The sequence below is a fragment of the Lacerta agilis genome, chromosome Z (assembly GCF_009819535.1).
Source record: "Lacerta agilis isolate rLacAgi1 chromosome Z, rLacAgi1.pri, whole genome shotgun sequence".
Taxonomy (NCBI): domain Eukaryota; kingdom Metazoa; phylum Chordata; class Lepidosauria; order Squamata; family Lacertidae; genus Lacerta; species Lacerta agilis.
In genome coordinates, this window is record NC_046331.1 from 28,034,137 (window position 1) to 28,060,398 (window position 26,262).

Here is a 26,262-nt window from a genome sequence, read left to right on the forward strand (position 1 = left end):
CTATGCTCACTTGAAGCAAAGCCAGAGGCTTCAAGGTGAAGAAAGGATGGAGAATAAAGGTAAAATGCAAAGAGTTGAAACCTGGAAGGGCTGCTTCCGATTTTTCTACGAGTGCCCGAGTAAGTGGGAGAACCGTGCTTTTCAAATTTCCAGGTCATACCTGAAGAGGGAGGGAAGCATCTACTACAAACTAAATCCAGGAGGAAGAGGAGGAGACACATAATTCACACATTCTCTCACACAGTTTCTGGCTGCTTTGACTGTAGTCCAGAAGTGGGGGGGGGGGAGAGAAGGATGGGTTCTTGCTGAAATAGTCAAGACAAAAACCTAGGGGAAGTCAGAGGAGAGGCACAAATCCTTTCATGCAATCTTGGCAGAAGAAGTCACCTACATCAGGGATAGTCATCATGAATTCTCATCGTCCTTGATCCCCGGCCATGCTGGCTAGGAATGATACAAATTGTGATCTAACAAATGGAGGGTACCACAATGGCTAAACTTGCTTTATATAGTGAGTTACTGGGTATCCAGCCCTGCAACACACGAACTAGGGTCCAAATGGTTTACTCCCACCAATATGTTGAGTTCCAAGCACTTTCAGGGGTGCAGTATTTACTTTGGACTGCCCCATGGGGCTCTGCTTCAAAAGGCCACCTTAATCTGCAGAGGAGGGGCAGTTTTGCGGTGAGGTAAAGAGCCTCTGTGCATGAACAGAACAGTAAATGCAGAGATTGGGATCCCAGCCAAGGAACTGAAAAGAGCAGAAGAAAGGATGCAGGCACGCTGCAAGCCATCTGGTAATCAGAAATAAAGGGAGGCAGCAACCAATGCCAGTTTGGTCTACCTGGAGATGAGGACAATGGAAGAGGAAGAGCACTCAAGACCCAATATCCTTTCAAAAGAAGTGACATATTTATTGTTAGGCTCCCTGAAGTCAGAACCGAAGAGGATACAATATGCTTCTGAATACCAGTTACTAGAATTGCCAGAATGAGAGAACAGGATGTTGAACTAGATGGGAATTTGGCCTGATCCAACAGGGCTTTTTCTATATTCTTATCCTTAGGAACTAAACTTCCTGGAACACAGGGTGCTCCCAACCAATCTGTTTATAGAGCATTCATCCTGATTTATTTGCAGGGAGATCAGATGACACTGGCTATTTGATGAGCATTCATTTCAAATTATTTGCGTGGAGGTTAGGTGGTGCTGCATTAAAGCAAGTGTAATCCCAGGGCATTTTCTTTTCACTTTCCTTACTGCATAAAATCTGATTATTTGGGGAAGTAGGTTTGTTGCCCAAGAGTGTGAAATCAACTGAACAATCTGAATTTTGCCAGGGTGCAACTGAATCCCACCCCAAAATATTGACAGTCAGGAAGTGCCCTAGGTTTCATAAATAAAAATAGAGAATCTTATAGGAGTTCTCCAAAAGCTACCCATGCCATCAAGAAATAGCTGGAGATCTTCTTCCCAATTCTACTGCATAACGTAAGGTAAAGGTAATGGGACCCCAGACCATTAGGTCCAGTTGCGGACGACTCTAGGGTTGCAGCACTCATCTCATTTTACTGGCCGAGGGAGCTGGCATACAGCTTCTGGGTCATGTGGCCAGCATGACTAAGCCGCTTCTGGCGAACCTATTTATCTACTTGCACTGTGTGCTTTCAAACTGCTAGGTTGGCAGGAGCAGGGACCGAGCAACGGGAGTTCACTCCATCATGGGGATTTGAACCGCCGACCTTCTGATCAGCCTAGGCTCTGTGGTTTAACCCACAGTGCCACCCTGGGGTTTTTTTTGCCAGTTTTTGGAGGTTTCAAACTTGTACATTCTAGTTGCATTTGGACAATGCATTAGCTTTTATCAACCTGTACAAAACCTCATTGGCTACTCCCTTTGTGCAAGCAGGGAAAACAAACTAAGAAGTTGCAATGTGTCCTGTTAGGTGTCAATTGGTAACTATGGTTAATGGCTTCCAAACAAGCCAGGTTTGGAAAGCCAACTTCCTTACACTTATGCGTTTGCGGGTGATGGGAAGCTCTAGTTAATGGTGGCTTCCTGGTTTGTTCCCCTGGTTGTGCTAAGTGGGTGGGTGGGCAAGTAAAGTGATTCCATGCAGGTTCATGAACCTCATGCCATTATTTCCATACATTCTTTATATGTTTTCTCTCCCTCAATTTTGTCTTTTTTGAGGTTTAAACTACTGTCCTCATTTCCTCAATATGCTCAGTGTGCTCACAACGGTTACAAGTTAAAACCATAAAACTTAATCTTCTAATACCTTTGCTCACTTTATATAAGCTAAAAATTTATTACACATTCTGGGAAGGACATGAATGTAAAAAACCACAGCACAAGATGGATGACTTAACTTTTAAAAAAAGAAGAAGCAATGCTCCACTGAAGAAAGTTACTTATGCAATGCCATCACTCTCAAAGTCTCGAGAGGAGAGAACTTTGTAAGGCCTAGCAAGAGATGTGGGAGGCTGGTTGCCTGATTAGAACGAAATCCAAAGGAAGCTCACAGGGGCACGATAGGGCAAAACAGGCCAGAGCTGCAGAATCTGGGAGAGCTCTGAGTGACTTACTTTGCCAGCAAACCCCCACACAGTTACAACAAGTGGAATGTGGGGGACATAGGAAGCTGCCTTATACCAGCTCAGACCATTGGTACATCTAGCTCAGTATTGTCTCGGATGGGCAGCAGTGGCTCTCCAGGGTTTTAAGCAGAGGGCTTTTTCAGCTCTACCTGGCGATGATGAGGACTGAACTTGGGACCATCTCCTACCATGCAAAGCAGATGCTCTACCACTGAGCTATAGGGGCAGTGAGGGGACTGTTTGGGAAACTCAAATCCAATGTCATCTGGGAGCCACAGACATAGTTTTGGGACTCTTTGGACCCTGTCTCTGTTTAGCACTGCCACAAGTACTATGTCTTCAACTTCACATGACTTCATAAGGCAAAAATTATGACTACCATTAAGCATGTGTACCAAATCATAACATTTGATTCTCCCCAATGGTCTATCCTGCAATAATATTTCTTGCAGCAAGGTAGAAGAGAGTTAGAATAGTATGACAGCACAGTAGAAGTGGTTTTTTGTTTTCTGGAAATACAGTTTCTAAAAAAGCACATAGCTTTCAGAGAACATGTAGTACAGTTCTCCCTACAAAAACCCAAATCCCTGATCAGCAAAGCAACATTCCTAAAGGAAAAGGTGCAAGAAGTGTCTTGTTTTGAGACCCAATATGGTTGTTCTATCCCAAAAGCAAAGCGTGCTTTTAGAAGATACTTTAGCTTTGGTTCATTTTTTTAAAGAGAGCATGTGTGTCTATTTAAAACCCCCACAAAATGTTCTTTTATAAAGTGACCTATGTTCTTTAGAGCAGAATACTAGGTCCCAGTATCATCATAATTATCTTGCATTGCCTGTGAGGTTTCCAAAGGAATATTTTCAATGAAGCAAACATAGGGTGCAGGGTTAATAAAGAAAACATAGGCAACAAGTTCCCTACCTTAGAAATTAAATCAATATTAAATCGTCTCCCTTCTTTAACAATCTGGGAATAAGTAATTTTCCTTGGTTCAACTGCAGCTTCCACTATTGATGCAGCTTCGTTATTTTCCACTTCCAGTACTGACTGACCGGGTGTTACATTGTCACAGGGTTTCTCCCCCAGAGAGGTCACTTCAACAGCTTTATGGTCAGCTGTACATTCTGGTTCACTTCCTGCAGCACTGTCAGGGAATGTTTCTTCACCTTTGGTCCCCGATGGCCGATCCTCCAAAGGAAAGCACTCTTCCTCAGCCTCTGGGGTGCCAGAGACTTCCTCTATAACCTCACTAGAAGCAGAAGCAACAGAGGCAGGGGCCTTCAGAAGTGCACCAGCTTCTTCCACATCTTCAGCAAGATCCTGACTGATTTTTCAAGGGGGGAGAGAGGGAGAGAAGAGATGAGAATCAGTCCCCAAAGCTATCTTGCAACTTTCTGGGTACAACAGCTATTTTGACCAACTGATCAAAACATTATAAGAGCCATGTCTTCTTTGCCTAGTCAACACAGATACACAAGACAAGACATACCATCTCCTCTATTTCTAACGTTCAGAGTGTGAGTGTCGTTGCTTACGTTACCGAAACAGCACAACCGATTAAGATTGTGGTAGCAACCGGTTTGGAGAAAGCCTCCAGCAGTATGAAAAATGGAATTCTGAATAGCAGCATTCCACAATGCAATATTTTGTTACAAGTCCCACATAACAGCGTGAACAGGATGCATGTGCACAGGTCTCACCCCCAGCCACTGATTGGCTGAACTGCTGTGATGTAACAGAATGTTCGCAAAGGGCTCAGCGGGGAGGTGCCAGCAACAAAATGTTAACAAATACAATACAGCTTTGCTGAGGGAAGTGAATGACCAGCTTGGATGGAAGAATATCACGCCACAGGACAGAAGGAGCTGTGCATCACGGATTGTGCACAAAGCCATAATTTGGAATATCATTAAAAGTGGCTTATGTGTACATGCACGCACACACACATATGGAAACAAAATCTTCATCTTTATTACCGATTCACCCATGGCCTTTAATGAAACATAATGAAGGCATGCTTTAAATCTTACTGCTGTGACCATTAATCTTGTGGCTGCCTATCATGATAAAGGTAAGGAGGTCAAAAGAGCAAGGTCAGCAGATGTAACAAGTCTTTGGCATCCTCCTTTCTTCCTTAATGGCAAAATCCTTAACATTCTCCTTCTAAGGCCATACTCCACATTTCAAGCTCATTTTCCTTTTTAATCTTCAACTTCAATGAAGTCTACCTCAGCAACTAGCACTTTTGAACTTGGGATTTCAGTTTAGGCTACCAGCAGAGATGAATCAAATCAGTGTCATTATTAGTGGGGGGTGGGGGAGGAAGAGTTCAGCAACCATTTTGCATTATCTTTTTATCTCAACCACTTAGCCATTAATCCTCCAAGTAAATGTTTTAAGCCTAGCCGTGAACAAATAAACTGCTATCTGAAAGGTGATCTGAAATGATACAGCAGTAAAACTTCAGTACTTATCAATAAAAGGCAGAGTTTCCCCAGTTGCCAGAGGTAAAAGCTATTTAATTTTTTAGGTCTTCTTACATCTATCTCTGATCTAATTAGCAGCCACACTAGTTTTTTTTTTTGCAAGAGAAGCCCACGAGTGAGCTGGGCCGAAATAAAACTCATGACATCCCTAGGATTAGGTCAGCTTTATAGGCTTCACCTAAATGTATTATTTCGGAAATATTCTTGCCAGTAGACATGTATTTTCAACTCAGGGCTGAGGGGTTAGGCTACATGTGACAGGCAGGGTTTTTGTCATATATATATATATATATATATATATATATATATATATATATTTAACACAGCTGCAAACTGTGTTGTCGGCTGCAAACTGAATTGGGAAAACAATACTAGATGAGAAATATTTTGCTCCTCTCTAGATTTTCCACGATTAAAATCATTCCTCTCCTGAAAGCTGCTATTGGCCCTAAGAGGGGAGGGGCAAGGGGAGGAAAAGGAAGAGGCAGGGGCTGTTCTCAGAATGCCTCCCTGGCTTCTTTCGAGTTTACCCTCAAAACTCACAGTTTCCAGGAAGCTTATGGAACAACCTCCTACTCCCAACACAGATATGGGCAGAATTAGTTTGGTTCTCGTTTTAATGCAAACTGATCTAGTTATCACTTTCTAATACAATATGTGAACACAGCTACATTCAGAAGTACATTAGCTGCAGCTTTTAAACCTGCTGATGGTGTGACTATTCAAGGATTCCCAGCAACCTCATAACAACAACCAAAATATTTCTGTATAAAACTTAATTCCTCAACAGAACTATGGCTATAAAAACAGGACTGGGGGGGGGGAGACACCCAAGTTTAAATCTTTTGTGCAGACGGAGGTTTGTTTGTTTGTTTGTTTGTTTAAACCTGTAATACTAATTCACAAGGATACATCTGCAGCACAAATTGTGGTGTAAATTCTGAACATTATCTAGCGTCATTCATTAATTAATGGTACTAACAAAAGAATCTCTCAAAGCCAACGTGTCTTATTAATGCCTCGTAACAGCCACCCCTTCTGATAGGTCAAAAGAAAAATTGCCAACCAGCTGGTTAATTTATGCAGCACAGGTGTTCACTATTTATTTTTCAACCATTTGCCTTTTTTTCAATACCGCTTGTTGCGGAGATGGTTTTCTTCCACTTTGATGGATGCACTTTGTTCTGTGGCCATTCATTTCGGCTTTGTGCACTATATTACCACTGCAACCCAGCTGTTTTTATTCTTTCAAAATAAATGTTTAATGGCAACTTCATAGGAGTTCAGGGAAATTAAGCAACAATGGCAAAAACTAACCGAAGCATGTAAACCGTCAGAACTGCTGTGATCAGCTCTCTCCCTCGAACATTAAGTTATTAAAAGGAAGAGGTTTTTTATTTCCAATTTTAATTTTTTAGATACATAACATAAAATCAAATAACACTTATTCAAGACAAAGAGCCTGTTCTGATGTAACAGGCAAACTGTCTTCAGTGCTGGTCTGCATGGCTTGGATATGGTTCGCTTAAACCAAGAAGTGAGTGAATTGGTTCACATGTAACACTAAGCCAAACCATGGTTTAGCATGGATGCACAAGGGTTCCCACAGATAAATTATCCTCCTCCTCTGGCCTTCTTGCAGGTGTGCTGCCATGAGCTATGCTACAGTTTGGTTAAGTGCATTGTCCAAACTCAATGTATGCCTCCATGAAAAAACCACAAACTATAAACCCAAGAACACACCTTGGTTCTAGCTTGTGGTTTGTCAGGAGAAAGACATTCTGTCAGCCACATTTTGGACATAATATGAAGCCAAACAATGAGTCTAAAGAATTTACAGGAGTTCACTATTCACTTCTGAGTCCAGTTCAAGGTGCTGGTGCTCACCTTTAGGGTTTCAGATCCAAATACCTGAAGGATCTCCTCTCCCTATCAAAGCCTGCCTGTCATTTGAGATCTTCTGGGGAGGGTTTTTCCACACTCCACTGCTGAAGGAAGCTTGTCAAGCAGTGGAATGAGACATCCTTATCTATAGTGATGCCCCAATTACAGAATGCCCTACACTCACAAATATGCCAGACACAGAAATTGCCTTCATTCTGACACCAGGTTAAAGCTTCTTTGTTTGCCCAGGAATTGTAAGGTGCTATTGTTTAGCCTGCAGTTACATTTTTAGCTTTTTTTTTTAACGGTGTGTTTCATTGTTGTACATTTTATGATTTTATTTATGTTCTGCACCCCACTTTGGTATCTGTATAGATAAAGGATATGCTACAACTATTCTAAATAAAACAAACTGCTTGAGGCATCTCTGAAGCCGGCTGTGGCCATAGCAGTGACCCCAAACCTTCCTTTCTCAGGTCTAAGTTGGGGGATCAGGTTTCACCATGGAGGAGCAGGCTCATACAGCTGGCCCATTGGCTTCCCTCAGTTCAAAATGTGCCTCCACACACACCATTTAGGTGCAGAACAGGAAGCACTCACCTGGCATAGCAGAAATCTTCAACATGCTGAATGGTTTTGTCTGCTTTGTTCAGAGGAATACCTTCTTCATTTTCATGGATCAGTTCTTCCCAGGGGGTTTTTCCCTCACAGGGGTCAGCCGTTTTCTTGCAAGAATATGCAAAAAAGAACAGAAGTGTTTCATTAAACATTTAAAAAAATGAACAAATGTTTTGGCTTTATTTAAATGTTAAAAAGTTGGAGAAATAAATATTTCATTCACTTTCTTTAGCTGTGTGAGGAGTAGGGGTTATACCAGACCCACTCCATACACTGAATTTTTCCAGTCTATGTATGCTGCAAATGTGTGTGTGTGGTTATGAAATGAGAGGTAAAAGGAAACAGACCTGGAAGGTTTCTATGTTCATACTGTAGTTGAAAAAAGAAGTTGCAGAGGATTGTAAATGAAATTCTGGGTAGCAATAGAATCTTAACACCAAAATGTTTACTGAAATATCTGAAAGGCACAGTAAACAAGGAAAACTTGGAAGTTGCAACAGCCATGATTACTGCAGCCAGACTAGTCACAGCGAGAAATTGGAAATCAGATATATCAGGTGACATTTTGCAAGGATATAAAAACATATAGGATATAGCATGGTTGATAAAACTTGCATATTCTAAAATAGATACTGAATTCTTTTTTTCTGAAGTTTTCAACCAAAAGGCTGAACATTTAGCACGATACAAAATCACTACTGCTTACCTGGTTCTCTTTTATCCAAGACAATAATCCAGAGAAACTAAAACTTGCCCAGTTTCCTCCATAGTATTGTCTTCTATTGTGGAGATGGGGGAGGGGGAGGGGGGAGAGAATAGAAAGAAAGAATAGCTAATGGAGTAAGCTTTCATTTTTGCAAAGATTCTATTGCAATTATTTAAACATTTACAAACTGCTTAGTATTTTTTTTAAAAAAAAACCTTTGCAGTGAACAACAGAAAAAAATGAATATCATTAAAGCAAATATACAATGCAGAGTCAGTAAAAGTAGTAGTATAAAAGCACATAAAAACAGGAAATAAACACAGGGTCTGATCTTATGGTTCACAAGCAAAATGAAGTGATTAAGTTCTGCTACTAAAAATGCTTCCATGTGTACACAGGAACAGAAGAGGTTAAAAGAAGAGCAAAAACACACCATAGCAATCCCAAATAAGCAAAGTTTACAGTTTCTACTTCATATACATGTAGCATTGGTAGAATGTTGGGCTGGATGTTTTTTGAGTGTGGGGGTGACATTTTGCTTCTGCTTTTAATAAAACCCATACACTCTGAAAATACATTTGCATTTTTCCACCTTAAAAATGATACCCCCCCCAAAAGAGAGTCAGTTGTAGAACAAAAGAATATGATAAAATATTCCTAGCACTTCTGTGCATAACCACTGTCAAGTGCCTCTGTATCATTCAAGAACAGCAGCACCATCAAAGGCTGCTCTTGAGCTGAGAAAATAGAAGGGCCAGGATTTCTTCCAACTCTTAATTTATTTTCTGTCATCAGCATATTCCTAATCTGCAGAAGGCTGAAAGCCCCTGGTCATCTGGAGGGAAAGGGCCACTACAGAAAAACATGGGCACCGTGGCTTCTAAATTTTCCACAGAGCCTCTTAAAGCAACTCAGATTAGGTTGGCTACTGTTAAACAGCTTTTTTTGTCCCCACTTAACAATAAAAAAGCAAGTTGCACAAAGAAATGTTGAGTTATACTCCAATCCAAGCTCACAGGAAATCCCACTGAGCATATGCATGCACACATTTCAAGTACATTTAAAGCACATAGCTTCCCCCAAAAATCATGAGAACTATTGTTTAAGAGAGCTGAGAACTGTGGCTCTGTGAAGGGTAAATTACAGTTCCCTGGATTATTTGGGGAAAGAGAGGAGGGAAGCATGCAAGCCAAAATCTTGTGCATGCTTGCTTCTATAATGTGAACCATGGTTTAGTGTTACATCTGAAGCACGTTTCTGTCTTCTAGAGACAGGAGACCTTCATAACTGTGTGGTCAAAAGAACTGTGTCACTGATGCAAATGTAACAGTAGACTTGCAAGAGGGGGCAAGAACAGTTCTTTTGTAAATGTCAATTAGGAAAGTTACACCTCTCGATGCCATAATAGTCCTGGAAAAACAAATCAAAGCTGCTGAAGGCTGAGAAGAAGTTGCTGTTCATCTCTGCAGTGTTTCTCTTTTTTTTTTTGCATGTCTCCTGTCACCTTAATAAGCTGTCTCTTGTTACTGACCCGGTCAAATAGATTTTAAGGCAAGAATGTAAAAGGACTTCTGGGCCTAATCCTAAATTTCAACTGCCGTATATACTCGAGTATAAGTCGACTTTTCCAGCACATTCTTTGTGCTGAAAAGCCCCCCATGGCTTATACTCGAGTGAGGCGGGCAGCGGTGGAGGGACAGCGAAAGGAGCCCTTTGGGCCGCTGGTCCCGCTGCCACCGCCCGCCTCTCGCAAGGGCAGGCACAGGAGCCATGGTTGGGAGAGGTGCTGCGCTGCGCCTCTCCCAACCACGGCTCCTATGCCTGCTCTTGCAAGCGGCGGCGGAGGGACAAGCAGCCCGAAAGGAGCCCTTGGGACTGCTGGTCCCACTGCCGCCACTGCCCGCCTCTCTTGTGAGCGGCAGTGGAGGAGGTATGAGCAGCCCAAAAGGGCTCCTTTTGGGGTGCTCCGCCACCGCCGACTTATACTCGAGTCAATAAGCTTTCCCAGTTTTTTGTAGTAGAATTAGGTGCCTCGGCTTATATTCAGGTCGACTTATACTTGGCTGAAGCACTTATTAGATAGGGATATAAGGAGCCTGTGGCCCTTCTGCTGCTGTTGGACTACAACTCCCATCAGTCCTGGTCACAGGCCATGCTGGCTGATGGGATTTGGAGTCCAACAAGATCTGAAGGGCAGATGATTGCCATCTCATCCCAAAATGGTATGAGGGCTAGTCAGCTTCTTTGTGCACCTCATATTTTTCTTTAAACTTTTCATATCACTGGAAAAAAAGAAACAATGAATTACCAACCTTTGATCGTTTTCACAAATTACATCAGCAGCAGACCCAGGTCAACTTTAGTGTAAAAGAAACCTGTTGGACCAGACCAACGGTCCAACGGTCTATGGCCACTGAGGAAAAGATCAGGTGCTTCTGGCAAGCTCAACACCAAACTCTTCAGCTTTTCCATGCATGAGGGAAGAGGAAATTCAAGGCCAAATGGAGGTTCCATGTAGCTGTCATAGTCAACAGATGCTGATAAATACTAGAAAGACAGATCTATCTACCCCCCCTTTAAAGCCATATAAGTTAATGTGGCAGTGAAATAAGAATAAATGTGTGTCCAAAAAGCCATTTTGTGATTGCTTCTACTCAAAAAGAGCAAGATCAGAAATTTGGAACATGATGAGTTTTTCTAGTATTTGGTCTACATGACCAACATATGGCTTTTGCCATGTAGATCAGGACGATCGTACATCAGAGCTGATTTTATGGATTATCCCTGTCCAACAAAGGAGAAAATAAAGTTTGAGGCTTCCACAAAGATAACTAGGTGGATCTGCATGGCTATTCAGGTAAACACCCTCATATGTTACAACCAGTACACTACCACAACAATGAATGGAAAATAAAAATATTAAAAAGAGGGACTTTCCTTCCAAGAATGAGGGATAAATTTGGCTTGGAACTTTTCTATTCTATGTAGTATTTCACTAAGGCACCTACACTGAGGTTTTGATAATACCCAAACTTACTTTTATGTCAGCTGGTTTAACTGATTAAAAAAGCAAAGTGGGACATTGCAGGGAATTTGGACTAGAACCTTTTTCAGCCATGGGCCAGTCCACTGTCCCTCAGACCATGTGGTGGACCGGACTATATACATTTGGGGGCGGGGGCAGGGAATGAACGAATTCCTATGCCCCACAAATAACCCAGAGATGCATTTTAAATAAAAGCACGCATTCTACTCATGTAGAAAAACACTGATTCCCGGACTGTCCGTGGGCCGGATGAAGAAGGCGATTGGGCCGCATCCGGCCCACGGGCCTTAGGTTGCCTACCCCTGGACTACAAGATCCTCAGGGTCCCTTCCAACTCTAGAATTCTATGATTCTATGAATGTAGCAAGTAAGCTGACTAGAGAGCAGTGAAGGGAGGTGGGGAGGATCTATCTATTCCCACCTGCCCCCAGTTTTCCAGCTAGATGTAGGTAAGTGTATAAAGAGTTGGATTCAAAGCAATTTTTACTTTGTGGTTACAAACCTTTGTGCACTTAGCTGGGAGAAAGCTCTACTAAACAAAGAGTGCAATATTTTGGAGATTGCTATGTAAATTTCATAAATATGCCGAACAGGACAATTTTATATGCCAACTAAGGTATAAAGAAACCATTTTATGTTGTCAAAGCAGTAATAAGTTTAAGTTTGATCAGAAAGAAAGTGTTGCATATGTTTATATTTTCCCCAAAATCTCCAGTGCCCCCACAAAAAGAACTAGGAAGAAATCCCCCACCCTCAGCATCAAAATTTCTGGAGGTTTTACATCCCTAGTTCAACAGCTTATTTCTTTGTACTGTGACAAAATGATTAGACTCATAAACCAAATTTTACTGTCAGACACGAAATAGACAACCTGAAGAAATATGCTGCCTTCCCTTTGCTTTGGTTATTCCACCAATGCATCCAGAATTTACGAACAAGAGCAAAGTCCCCTAAAACAAGAACATTTGGGGAAGGGGAGGGGAGGGAGGAGGGAGGTCACTAGGAAGAAAGATCTTCATGCATAAACAAATCGCTTTCACAACTGCATTCAATTCTCAACTTTCACAACTTCAAATTTAAAGTCAATGCCAAGTCTCACGTTCCGAATTGCAAATTACTTTTCTAAATCACTTAGCATCTATCCTTGAAATTTCACACGTCAACAGCTCATTAATATCTACAGTAAATGTAGCTCTCTGAAAAAGAACCACATTTTTTTTTCAAAAACATTTTATTGAGACGGATAGCTAGCACCCAGAAATAGAGCCCCCTTCAATTACAATTTGGCAGAAGCTAACTTTGGTTTTAAAACATGACTACCAGAATTTATGGCCAGGCTGCAATGGAAGTGACTATTTTGAATAAGATTAGCTGTTCTTGATGGGGGATGCTTGGACAGTGTTTATAAATCAACAGAGGTGCTACTCAGTGGTTTATAATGGTCCACTTCAGACCATCTACCATCATCACATAAGCGGTATATTATGATAAACGCAAAACAGTGGCGGGAGATTAAAAGTAATAAGATCCACCCAGGGTAATGAATCCAGGCAGCACTGGCACACAAAGTACTTCAAAAGTTTCATTTGACTCACAGCTTCTCGCTGCCCCCCTCCCATTATGCTTTCTATCCAACTCCTATCAGAAAGGAGAGATTAAAATTTACACAGCATAGCAAGGATCAGATTTACAAGTGGGACCAATATTCCATTCCTCCTTCTCGTATGCCATAACACCCAAGAATATTGTTTAGCATTTGTGGATTTAAATTTTGAGGAGCAAATCCAAGTGTTAGTTTTCATCTTTTATTTCTCCAAATTTTAGTTTTATTTATTGATGGAAGCCTACCCCTGTCTTGCAAACGCTCTTAGAAGCAACAGGCAGCTGTCCAGCCAGTATAAATGAAAGTGGGAAATGTGTTTTATGCAATTCAATCTGGAAGGACTCAAAACACATAGCTACTGTAACAGGAGGTGAAAACATCATCCCATTGTATGCTGCATTTCAACAGAAGATGAGAATTATTAGATACGTTTTACTTACTCAAATTGTTAAGTTACAGGTAGTAGCCGTGTTGGTCTGCCATAGTCAAAACAAAATAAAAAATAAAAAAATTCAGAACGTTTCAGTGTATCTGAAGAATTGTGCATGCACACAAAAGCTCATACCAAGAAAAAAACTTAGTTGGTCTCTAAGGTGCTACTGGAAGGATTTTTTTAAATTTTTATTTTGTTTCAAATTGTTAAGACAGTGCTTTAGACACTGACAATTCTTAATACAGTTTTCCAGGTCCATTTTTCATTTACTGGGAGATTGGAAAACCACTTGTTCTGGATAGGGCTGCACTCCCTCTGAAGGAGCAAGAGTGTAGCTTGCAGGGTACTCCTGGATACATCTTTGTCATTAGAGGCCCAAGTATCCTCTGTTGGTATGAGTGCATTTTACCAACTTAGCCTGGTTCACTAGCTGTGACCATTCCTGGACAGGGACAGCCTGATCATTGTAGTTCATGTGGTGGTAAGCCCTTGGGCCTGGTTTGAAAGCTCCAGCTGGAGCAGAATGTAGCATATGGGGGCATCTGGCAAACAACATGTGGGACACTATTGTTAAAGCATCTGCACTGGCTGCCCATCTACCACTCAGCCAGCTTCAAGTTCCTTGTATCAATTTACAAAGCCCTCAACAAGTTATGCCTGAACCGTTATATCCCAGCTCAATCAAGGGATACGGGTGGCACTGTGGTCCAAACCACTGAGCCTTTTGGACTTGCTGATCAGAACATCAGCAGTTTGAATCCACACGATGGGGTGAGCTCTCATTGCTCTGTCCCAGCTCCTGCCAACCTAGCAGTTTGATAGCGCACCAGTGCAAGTAGATAAAAAGGTACAACTACAGTGGGAAACAGTGTTTCCGTGAACTCTGGTACTCATCACGGTCCTCTGCGCACCAATAGTGTTTTAGTCATGCTGGCCACATGACCCAGAAAGCTGTCTGTGGACAAACGCCAGCTCCCTCGGCCTAAAAAGTGTGATGACTGCTGCAACCCCATAGTTGCCTTTGACTGGATTTAACTGTTATCCCAGCTCAATCACCGAGATAATCTGCAGGAGCATCGTTGGTTGTTCACTGATTTGTTGAGGTTCAACTGACAATAATAAAATGAACCTGTAGCTCTATTGGCCCAGTACTGTGAAATATTCTTCCAACAGGGATTAAACAGGCACCTTCTGTGCCACCTATTAAACACCTGCTGAAAACCTCTCTATTCCATCAGGCTTATGCAGGCAATTAAGCAATCATATTTCCACAATAGTTAGCTGATTTTTGATGGTAACCTTTTATAGTGTTTTTACTGTGTGGCTTTATATGTGCAATTGTTGTAAACCACTCAGATATTCTTTAGGAACAACAGTATATAAATAGATTTATTCACTGAAAATACATGCACAGTTTTGAAATAAGAAGGCTATTTTAAGTGTTTTCAAGAACATGTAAAATAGTTTTAGGTGCTTCCTATGTCTGAGCCTTCCTACCAATCCTCTGCCAGTCCCAATTCAGAGAAGGGTGATATTCAATTGTTATTCCCTCATGGACCAATACCGTGGCTAAGGAGAGATTTGCAGGCTCTCACACATTCTCCCGCAAACACCCTTACTCCTGGAAGAGGTGAACAACTGACATATGAGCGTCCATGTTTTCCTACTTATTTATTTAAAGTATTTCTTATCCATCATTCATCACAAGGTTCCATACAACCAAGGAGATACTGAAAGGGGTGAAGGAATCTCACCCAAAAGCTCCAGTGTAAACTGCAGAAAAGGGGGGGTACTTACACTCATTCCAGGGGAATGTGTCTCAGATAATATCATGTTGTTTAGTGATCACAACAAAAATAAATGTCCCTAAAGGTATCATACAACAGTTAATACAAGGTGAAACCACAATCTGTTATGCCAAGAAGACAAGCATTAAGTCCCACAACATGTAGCAAAAGATGGCAATTAGTTAGAAGACTTACGAATCCACATGGAGAACCCGCTGGCCACTTCTTGAACATGCGGCTGCTATGATAGATTCAGGCAAACCTGTAAGGGAGGGAGACATGGGCACCACTGTTATACCAGACCAGCTGAGATCTGCCCCTTCTGGCACATCTTCCCTACATTCAGAGGAAGAAATCATGGAGCTTTTAACGGGGAGGGTCTAATATTTTAAAGTTCTCTTTTCCATCCCTGTTTACCTCTTCTCCCCCACCTTTAGGCACACATTCCAGCCAGGCAAAAGCACTCAAGAAGAGCACAGAGCAGGAGTGGGGAAGGGCGCTGCCTGGGGAAGGCATTGCCTAGGTTGAGTTCCAGAGGGCTGCATTTGGCCCCAGGGCTCAAGGTTCTTCATCCTTGTTCTATGTGCACATAACAGGGTTGCTTTTGATTCTGCACTGTAATGGAAAGCGACACCAAAGCTGTCTATCACATAAGACCATAAAGAAGACCAAGCCAAAGCCTTGTAGATGAGCTTTACGCAAGTTCAGCAAAATGACTCCATAACAAGATCAGAAATCGGTATGAAACCAGGAAGCATTCTAATCTATTTCATATCTTCAGGTGCCCTTAAGGTAGAAATTCAGACTTTCAGCAACTTTTTAGTCATTTTTAAGGCCTACCTTTTTGACAGATAGTGGAAGATTTAATCTCAGCTGGCAAAAGGGAGGGGGGGAGTTATGAAGGTTCAATGCAAGTTCCCAACATCAATGGCTGTTTTGTTGTGATGGAACACCATTTTAACATTTGGGTTTTACCCCAGGGTGGGGAGGAGAAAAAGGATTGCTATACTAGGAATAGATGAAACTTTATTTTGCCTAGTAGACAATTCTGAAGGTATTGGGAGTTTCACACCACAGGCCAGGATCCTTTTTTCCTTTAGCAGTGTTTCAAACTTACACAAGTGTCTCCAGTTCTATGAGCCAATTAGCATATTGATTTTCACTGAAGAAACACTATTTGGGCGAAGCTTCCAGCTACTTTCGTTGACACATTGCCGGTATCTCGGAATGGTGCATTGCTACAGACAACGCCTGTAGTTTATGCTTGTTTGGCTACGCGAGCTTTTCAAATGCCTTTAAATCTTAAAGCAATGCATACCAAGATTTCAAAATCACCATCTGTAATCAAGTAACAACCACCTTGCATTTGCTACCTTTCATCCAGAAATCCTTATGAACTATTTTACGGGTTTAATATAAAAGGCTTTTTGCTGTAAGATTTGAAAGTAACATTAATAAAATGTTAGCAGTTTATAATCTAGGAAATGAATGCTGGATGCAACTGTAAAGGAAAAGGAGGCAAAATTACCCTTTTCCAATTTGGGGTGGGGCAACCTTCCAACTAAATTTGAGTTCGTCTAAAGGGCTTTGACTTAAAACATTAGCAAGAAGCATTTTAGATATTTAGCAATGAGCTTGGAAGTTGCAGATTCAAAGTTTGATCAAGAGAAGAAGAGCTAGTCATAATATCGCTGGTATACTGTTTAAACAACTGATAATTCAGGCCTCAGATTTGTTTTATACATCACTCCACCAAGCTGTCCTAACCAAAATGGCAGCCAACACTGTATGACTCAAACATATGATCATGATACTGAAAACAAAGTTTATTAAATGTCCATATACTGGGTGCAGCAAGCTGCTCACCATGGACACGGCCTCTAGATGAACAGGAAAGGATTAAGCAAACAGTGAATGTGGAAAAGGGGCAAAGGGTGCTTTTCCACATAGTGAGTGGGCAAGAAGATGCTATGACTTTACTTAGCATGCCAGGTTCTCAACGTGGTGGGGCATGTCACCAGTGGTGTCCAGACACTCACAGTGAGCCTGCCAGTCAGGAACATCTTGAGGCAGAGACACCTAAATATCATCATCAACAACAACAACATTACTACTACTACTACTACAATTTATTACCCACTCTTCACCAGAAGATCCCAGGGCAGGTTACAACAATTAAAACACAGCATTAATATTAAAGCATAATATAACACAGTATGAAGTTCCACAGCTTAGGGGCTGCCACATAGAAGGCCCTTTCCCAGGTCACCACCCCCTGAGCCTCTGAGGGCAGAGAAACTACCCTCTGCAGATATTAGTGCCCAAGAGGATCTGTAGGGAAGAAGATGCTCTTTCAAGTATTTGGGACATGAGTCATTTAGGGCTTTACACACTAATGTGAGCACTAACTAACAACCAGTTAAAGCACTGTTACACCATGACTTCCCCAGAAAACTGTAGTTTGTTAAGTGTGCTGAGAGTTGTTAGGGCCCCCTCATAGAGCTACAATTCCTAACACTCTTAACAAACGCAGTTCCTAAGACTTCAGCCCTTTTCCACCCGAGTACTCCTTGTCTTGTCACCCTAGCAATGTGGGGGCCACTGCACTACTCTTCCTGACCCACAGAGATGTAATGGGGTGCCCCCATGCCAGGTTCAGTGCACAACAGGGCTGCCTCAGGGCATCAGATGTTATTTTCACAGCCCAAAAAGGCATTAAGCTGCAGCATCTCCCACACTACAAAAGGTAGATTGAGAAAGGGGTCCTGCCAAACAGAAAACTGGTTTACACAATGGACCCCCCCTTCCCCCCCAAAAGAAAACACTGACACTGGCTCTGCAAGTAAGATATTCCTGCTAACTTTAGAGAACTCACTCCTTTGCTGCTCTAATATGATTAAGTTCAGTGGAATCCTAGTTCAGTAGAGTTGGCAGGGGTCACTATGGTCATCTAGTCCAACCCCCTACAATACAGGAATCTTTTGCCCAACATGGGGCCCAAAATTCAACAGAGCACCTGGGATTGCACCTTTTCCCTTAAATTCCTGCCCACAGCCATCCCTGGGTGGGCTCAAACCACCAACCTTAACAGCCAGGCACACTGAACCACTGTGTGCGCCACAGAGACATTTCCATTATTCTGTAACACAGGCAGGGTGGATTTGATTTAAATCACTAGTCAGTAAGGCTCAGGCTGGATTTAAATAAATAAAAATCATTTTTTTATTTAAATCGGATTTTTTTTATTTAAATCGGATTTTTTTTTATTTAAATCCACCCTGAGCCTTACTGACTAGTGATTTAAATCGTGATTTAAATCAGTTTGATTTAAATCAAATCCACCCTGAACACAGGGCTGGCAAAACTGTGGCCCTCCAGATGTTGTTGGAATGTAACTCATATCACCCCAGATCATTGATGCTGCTGGCTAGGGTTGAAGGGATATGGAACCTAGCAACATCTGGAGGGCCACAGCTTCCTCAACACTTTTTAAATAAAATCTTCCTGGTGAGCCCTACAACAAAGTGGCAAATCTTTTTCAGGCCTCCACGACTAACGTGTCTCAATGGGGAAGTTGTGGCTCTCCAGATGTTGCTGGACTCCCATCAGCCCCAGTCAGGATGGCTAGTAGCTGGAGCTGATGGGAGTTGTATTCCAGCAACAAATGAAGAGCCACAGATTTCCTCACCCCTGCCAACCATCTCCACAGTGTTTTAGCTAACCTTGCATCACAAGCAAACAGAGCTGGAACTTAAGCCAATAACTTACTTCAGAAGCTCACAAATCTGTATGGTACTGAATAAAATAGCTGTATGACAAAATGAAAAACAAGTTCACACCATCTAGTTTTGAGAGTTCCCCACCCCCCACCCTGTGCCAGATGCTTAAATATTTGCTTGCGTGAAATGAAGCCCACTTGCTTACACAAATGAAAACATTACAGCAGGAAATGCATTATGATGAAACTGAGGAAGATCATGCCCCCAAATATTCAGCAGTAATCAAAACATTTAAGGTTGTGTATGTGTGACAGAGAAAGTGTGTGTGAGAGAGAGTGTTTTGCAGTGAGCTAAAACCGGCGCCCCCAATGCTTCACTTTGTACCTCATCTTTTGGTTAGTTTGCCACAATAGATTTTTAAAACTGTATTAGTATCTGGAATTGATTTTTCTTAACACTATACTTACATAAGATAAACATAAAATAAAGTACTACCACCACTCCCGGCATATCGAACAATAAATAATAGATTCCCCTGACAGGACTTTGATGACTGGGCAAAGCCCAAATGCTTTCAGCCAAAATCATATGGAGCCATAAATCACTCTTTATTTTATAGAATATTTCAAAATGGATCCCTGCTTTCTACCTTGAAAGTCATTTCATGTGTTATTTATAACTAGTGAAGACTAGAAAAAGAAAAGAGGGGGAAATGCATGGAACCAGGAAATTTACAGTAACTCTTTTTTTTTTTTAAAGAACAACTTCTTTTTCAGAGAGAGAAAAAGAGTGGGGAATAGATTGACTCGGGCACAAAGGAAGAGAAACCAAACTCCTTTCAGAAGGGAATGTGTTTTATCTGATAACTTAACAGATGTACGGTTTAGTTTTACTGGTTATAATGCTAGGACGCTTGTCCTCATTTCAAGCTGTGGTTCCTGAGGAGACATGGTGGAGAAGACAGTCAGATCAGGATGAAGGGTAGGAGTAACCATGGACAACTGGGGATGGGCCCAGAGGAACAGAGCTGGTCATATCATAGTCCCAGAATATTAAGGAGTCATCAAGGGAGGAGGGCTCTGGGGAGGGATGCAGTGGGGTGCCTTCTCCACACCCTGTTCTGTCTCCCTGTCATCCACCTCGGTGCTTCGTGCTCACCTTGTCAGCAGCTTCAAGGCCAGCTGCATCTCCGAATCTGGCTTTACTTCCAGAACTACCAGGGCCTGCCCCCAGCTTACTTTCCCAAGAGGAGCCTACTGCCCCATCTGCTCCAGAAGCGTTGCTAATGCCTCTTCTGTCGTCTAGGTCATGAAGAAGCCAGAGTAGGCACGACCAGACAATGCAGGCTCAGCCTTCTCCAAGAAGTGTTTGTTTGCTTGCCCAGTCTAAGGAACAGCCTTATTTGCAGCACCAAGTTGTGCCTGCCCCATCCCTATATAATGGAATTGCAGGGGGCATGTCATTTATTGGATCAACATCTTAGCTTAACTGGCTTTGCATGGAACCTACTGTGTCTTCTAACTCTTGCTTTTTTTTTACTATGTACAAATTTCAGCAATTAGGATTTATATACAGTATTCATATCTACAATCTGAGTTCAAGTTCTTCATTCAGTGAGAACCAGGACACATGTATTCCTCTTACACTACTTAAATTTCAGCAGTAACAAAACAACGAATGCCATCACACATGCTGCCATTCTCTCACCCTTTCCACATATTACGGTACCTCATGATTCACCATATGGTATGGTGAATATTACCCAAAATTTCATGAGGGGGTTGTGTGATTCATTAATACCACAAGAAACAACGCTAAAACCAAACAGGGAAAATACAGAATGAAGACAAGTCTTGCATTTTCAACCTACAGCCCTAGAGTTTAAAAGTTTTGCACTCTCAGAATCCAAACTTAGCTCCCCAATGAGTCCCATCAAACTCTACTTAAAAGGCTGCACTTAGGAATTATCTGTTTATGTTCCAAAAGTCAACTTGTGTTATGAGCTAGAACAGGAATGGGGAACTTCAAGTCTAAGGTCCCAGTGCTGCCCCAGGCCACACACACACTGAGCCACAACCTTCCCGAGCCCCGGCTTGCACTCTCTTTGATTTTTTCTGCCTGACTACAATGCATCCTTGGATCGGGGTGGGGGTGGGGGGGATATGTGAATTTGTAGAAAATAACCTTCTGTACATATGGAAATTCGCATTCACTGTTTTGCCCATTTTTTGCCTCTGGGTCTGCCTACCCCCAGCACACAGCTCCTGAAAGGGAATGTGGCTCTCAGGCTGGGGGAAAAAGTTCCCTATTCCTGAGCTACAATATCTGACAGTAGCATTCAATAGCGAAAAACACAAACACTTTCAGAAGCATGCAGCTGGAGCTAATCAGCCCACTGATCACAATATTACCTTGTATTTATTAAGCCACAGGCGACAAGGAACTGTGTGAAGGCAACTGTATGAAATTCCATATATAAGAGTGAAAGGGCTGGGAAGGAAGGGACAGAGCACTACCTCCCTCCTCTGCAACAAGCAAGAAACACAGAGGGCAGTCAGGGGGGCAGAATTCTCCAATCATCCTCTGCCAGTCCCCAGCAAACTAGTGTATGGATACAGTGCTACCTTGGTTTACGAACTTAATTTGTTCCAGAAGTCCATTCTTGAACCAAAGCATTCTTAAACCAAGGTGTGCTTTCCCATAGCAGCGGGGGACTCAATTTACAAATGGAACACACTCAACAGGAAGCAGAACATGTACTTATTTCAAGGCAAAGTTCACAAACCAAAACACCTACTTCCGGGTTTGCAGTGTTCTTAATCCAAGTTGTTCATAAACTAAGCTGTTTATACAGCTACCACTGTATTTCGCAGGCTAGTTACTTCTGGCAGCTTATTCACAAGTCTGTACTAATACAAGCATCCTAATTTAAACTGGAGTAACAAGAACTTGGGTGGTACCAGTGTACCACCAAGGTACAGAGGAGGGTCACATTTCCTAGAAGGCAACCTTCCGGGAGCCACATGTCAGTGGCGGATGGGGCAACATATCTGACTCTTATCTTTACACTATACACTACACTCCAACTACACAAACGTCAGAGGCTTCTACGTGTACATCTCTCCATATGTAGAGGAGGCATGCCCTAGGGAGAGTTCTGATGGTCAGAGAGAAAGGCTTGGAGGTGCTAGATGGAGGCTTTTCATTGGCACTGTTTACTTTCTGCCAGGAGCCGAGGACCAGGTAGGAGGCAAAGCTCAACTGTGATGCTGCTATTAGTAAATAAAGTCCTAAACAACTTGGGGTTATATTTAATGTTCATCATACTCAGAGCAGACACACTGAAATTTATGAACAGGACTAACTTTGGTCCATTAATTTCAATGGGTTCATTCAAAGTAGAACTTAACTGGATATAACCAGTGTGGCTGAAGCACCTGAGAAAACGCTGGTCTACTGCCAACGTTCTGTCCCAGAGATGAGGTACTTGCGGCCCTCCAGATGTTGTTGGACTACAACTCCCATCATCCTTGACCACTGGAGGAACATTTGGAAGGCTGCATTCACTTCCCTAGGCTAAAGTTCTCCACTGCTGACCTAGGCGAATGGTGGGCTCTCCCCCACAAAAATATTCGGGGAAAGCTAGAGCATCCCCAAATAACAGCTGTTTAGCTTCTGGATTTCCTGTACCGAGCAGGGAGCTGGACTAGACAGTCTGCAAGGCCTCTTCTGTGTCATTTATCTCCCAACTTCAGGCCCAAATTCATAAAATGGGAAGCATTATGACCAACCTACCTACCAACCACACAGGACTATTTGGAAGGTGAAGAAAAATCTGCTGTGGAACATTACCTTAAATACATTCAGCATACAGCACTTATTTGATATACACAGAGCAAAAGTATTAGCAGAAAGCCTCCAAACACACACACACACACACACACACACACTATAATTCAGTATGGCATTAGCTTTCATGGACTGAATATTGTTGTTGCTACTAATTAATCACCTTCCACATTATGCCCCATTGTGAGGCACAAAAATATAATAAAAACAGCACCAAAAATAACAGAAAATGAAATTTAAAAAAAATACAAAGTGGACACCTATAGCAGAGACCTATTCATCCAGCTGAGAAAGCTTGTCAGAGCAAAAATGTATTCGATTATTTCCAGAAAGTGCAGATGGGGGACACCTGTCATATCTCAACAGGAATGTCATGCCACAGAAAAGGGCAACCACAGTGAAAGCTCTGCTCCATGTTACTGTGGAGGGGGCTTCCAATATCTTTGAAACTTGAAAGAGAAGCTCTCCTGAAGACTGCAGTGGCCTACTGGGTACATAAGGGACAGTGCATTCTCTCAAGATCCAACAGAGAATCTTAAATGGATAAGAAGCCAGGGTGAAGGGAAGGAGATTGTTAGGGTCTGGTGCACAAGCAGCTGTGATACAGAAGGGGGGAAAACATATGGGGGAGGGGGCCAGGGGAGAAGTGAACACAAGATTCACATCCTTCATACACAACCTCTGGCCATGGTCTGCAAGACTTAACTGGGATTCATAGAAGCATAAAATTGTTGAGTTGGAAGGCATCAAGAGGGCAATCTAGTCCAAGCCCCTGCAATGCAGAAATCTTTTTGCCCAATATGGGGCTCAGATCTACAAACCTGAGATTAAGAGTCTCATGTACTACTGGGATTGCCAATTTTACTTCTGGCATGACTGCTAAGCAATGGCACAACAATCAGAATTTCCGCTGGTGAAGACTTTTTCATCACTTCATCTACAGGCTAGGAAAAAGCTTCACCTGCTTTTGCTCATAGCAAGACTTGGAGGCCCTTCAAGGATGACAACACTAGCTCGAAACCTTGCTTGTATGTAGAATGTGTGGGTACATGGAAGCAAGTAGCTTGTTTTCAGCTTCAGTTTCCTCTTTGTAAAGACAACCACAAAAACCCAGATGGTTGGTGGAGGTACCCTGGGTGAGAGGCAGGGAAGCAAAGAACTCCCAGGGTGAGAGACTGGGAGAAGAAAAAGCTCCAAATGAGAGCTGAGAGGCTACACCACCTTCTGCGTGAGACAAAGGTTAAGCGTTGCTTTTGAGGGAAGACTGCATTTTCTTCTCTCCGACGGTCCTTCAGGTATACAGGACTGAGGCCATTTAGGGCTTTAAAGGTCAGCACCAACACTTTGAATTGTGCTCGGAAACGTTCTGGGAGCCAATGTAGATCTCACAGGACCGGTGTTACATGGTCCTGGCGGCCGCTCCCAGTCACCAGTCTAGTTTCCGGGTCACCTTCAAAGGTAGCCCCACATAGAGCGCCCAGCCCAAACCCCCTGATGATCTCTCCCAGCGGCTTCATATAGATATTAAAAAGCATGGGGGAGAGGACGGAACCCTGAGGCACCCCACAAGTGAGAGCCCAGGGGTCTGAACACTCATCCCCCACCACCACTTTCTGAACACGGCCCAGGAGGAAGGAGCGGAACCACTGTATAACAGTGCCCCCAGCTCCAAACCCCTTGCCATGTCACCTGAACGCTGACCGCAAGCCAAAAATAAACCAAGGTTTATTCTCACATACTCCTATCCGACTGTTACTTTGGGATGAAGGGTGGAGCATAAATTGGATAAGTAATAATAATGATATCAAACAGGCAGGAAAACTGAAGTATTTGAGGAAACCCTATATTTAATGAACTGAAAGGGGCGTTCCCTGAATCTACCAAAGCCAATTACATGAGCAGTAGAACAGACCTCTTCAGGAGGTGGTGGACTCTCCTTCACTGGAGGTTTTCAAGCAGTGGTTGGATGGTCAAGGTGGCTTTACAGTATTTCAGATTCCTGCGCTGCAGGGGGTTGGACTGGATGACCCTCAGGGTTCCTTCCAACTCTAAAATCCTGTGAACAGGCATTTCTTAAAATAGGTTACTGTGTTTTTAGGAGGATGGGGCTGCAATCCTAACCCCACTTACCTTGGAGCGAGCCTCCACTAGTAGCCCTTACTTCTGAATGGGCTGCACTGTACGCCTTTGGGAAAAGGATGTGAGGTAGGGGAAAGGCAGGGGGCAACGGAGGGCAGGTAAAATAGGGCCGGGGTCTCCCCCTGTGCGCCTCATTCCTGCTGCCTCCAAGCCCATCTCTCCTCCATACTCACTCCAGCTTCTCACTTCCCAGAAGAGACCGGCCACCCGCCAGCCACGTCTGATTCCCACGTTACATACACACACGCGCAACCCTACCCACCCCGCCCTTACCCGTTCCTATGACCACCACATCAAACTCCGAGGGCAAGTTATCCACCATCTTGGGAGGGGGAAAGCGGCCGCTGTCGTACGGCAACGCCCCGCCCCTCCGCCCCGCTTGCGTGAAGGCTCCTGGCGGAAGTGAAGTTCCGAGCCAGCTTCGGGCACCGGACACTAAGGAGCGGAGGTTGTTGGCAGGGGTGGCGGTGCATTGTGGGTGATGTAGTCGTCCGCCTAGGCCTCACGAATAACCGTTTTACCTGGTAAACAAAAAACAAAAAAACCTCTCTGCCAGGTAAAGGGAGGGAGAGAGGCGGGAACTATTATTTATTAAATGTAAATGCAGCCTTCATCTGAAGAGCACAGGGAGCTTTACAGTATAAAAACAGCACCATAATATGGTAACGAAACAACACACACACACCCTATCAAAAGTCATGACTCATAAATTAACGTGGCGCCAGATATTTTGGCCTCCAAATCCCATCAGCCCCAACCGGGATGGTCAATGGGCAGGGATGATGGGAGTTGTAGTCTAGCAACGTCTGGCGGGAACTTTAAATAATCATCAGTTCCCAGCCCGTGAAAAAAAGCGTGAAAACTGAACCTCTATTCGGTTAATGTAAACTAAAACTATGCTGCTCAGTGTCAATTTGCTTGGGTGGAAGAATTTTGCTTTGCTTTTAAAAAAATGTTTTATCTTAGAGCCACTAGATTTCTGGATTGTCACAAACCACACAACTTTTGTTGACGCTCCTTACCTCCAGTAGTATAGAGGAAAATAATACTGTACTGCCAGAAGCAAAGTTCCTTCCTTTCTTTGCCTTCTCCATACATGCATACCTAGACGAAAAAAGTTAATGCCTATTCAAATCATGGGCTGTTTTATCACCCATCAGTGCTGTTGCAAAGGGTTGCCAGTGTATGTTTCGTGTGCATTTCAGTTATTAACTGAATTTAGGGGGAAGCGGGGCAGATTGATACAGAAAAAATCAATCTCATATTTTATGTAACAAAAATGAGTCAAATAATAAATTTTTTGGCCTGATGCATGGCATAACTAATCAATATTATAATAGCAAAAGAACCATTAAAGTTAGGAGATAATGAGAATATAATGACTTCAGTAAAAA

The 26,262-nt window shown here is 42.7% G+C and overlaps 1 protein-coding gene across 2 annotated transcripts in view; it reads right to left on the bottom strand.

Annotated features, from left to right (window-relative positions):
• CHM (CHM Rab escort protein) overlaps positions 1-25,248 on the bottom strand; it is a 66,734-nt gene extending 41,486 nt beyond the window's left edge. Inside the window, exons 1-5 of one of the 2 annotated variants that reach the window (XM_033137134.1) lie at positions 25,142-25,248; positions 15,357-15,423; positions 8,293-8,365; positions 7,569-7,693; positions 3,520-3,922 (exon numbers count right to left, since the gene is read on the bottom strand). In XM_033137134.1, the coding sequence (XP_032993025.1) occupies positions 3,520-3,922; positions 7,569-7,693; positions 8,293-8,365; positions 15,357-15,423; positions 25,142-25,190 (717 nt within the window). In that variant the 5' untranslated portion in view covers positions 25,191-25,248. Of the gene's footprint in view, positions 1-3,519; positions 3,923-7,564; positions 7,694-8,292; positions 8,366-15,356; positions 15,424-25,141 lie in introns of those variants that run through there. The other variant, XM_033137136.1, reaches the window with a different exon arrangement.
• Between the last annotated feature and the right edge of the window lie 1,014 nt (positions 25,249-26,262).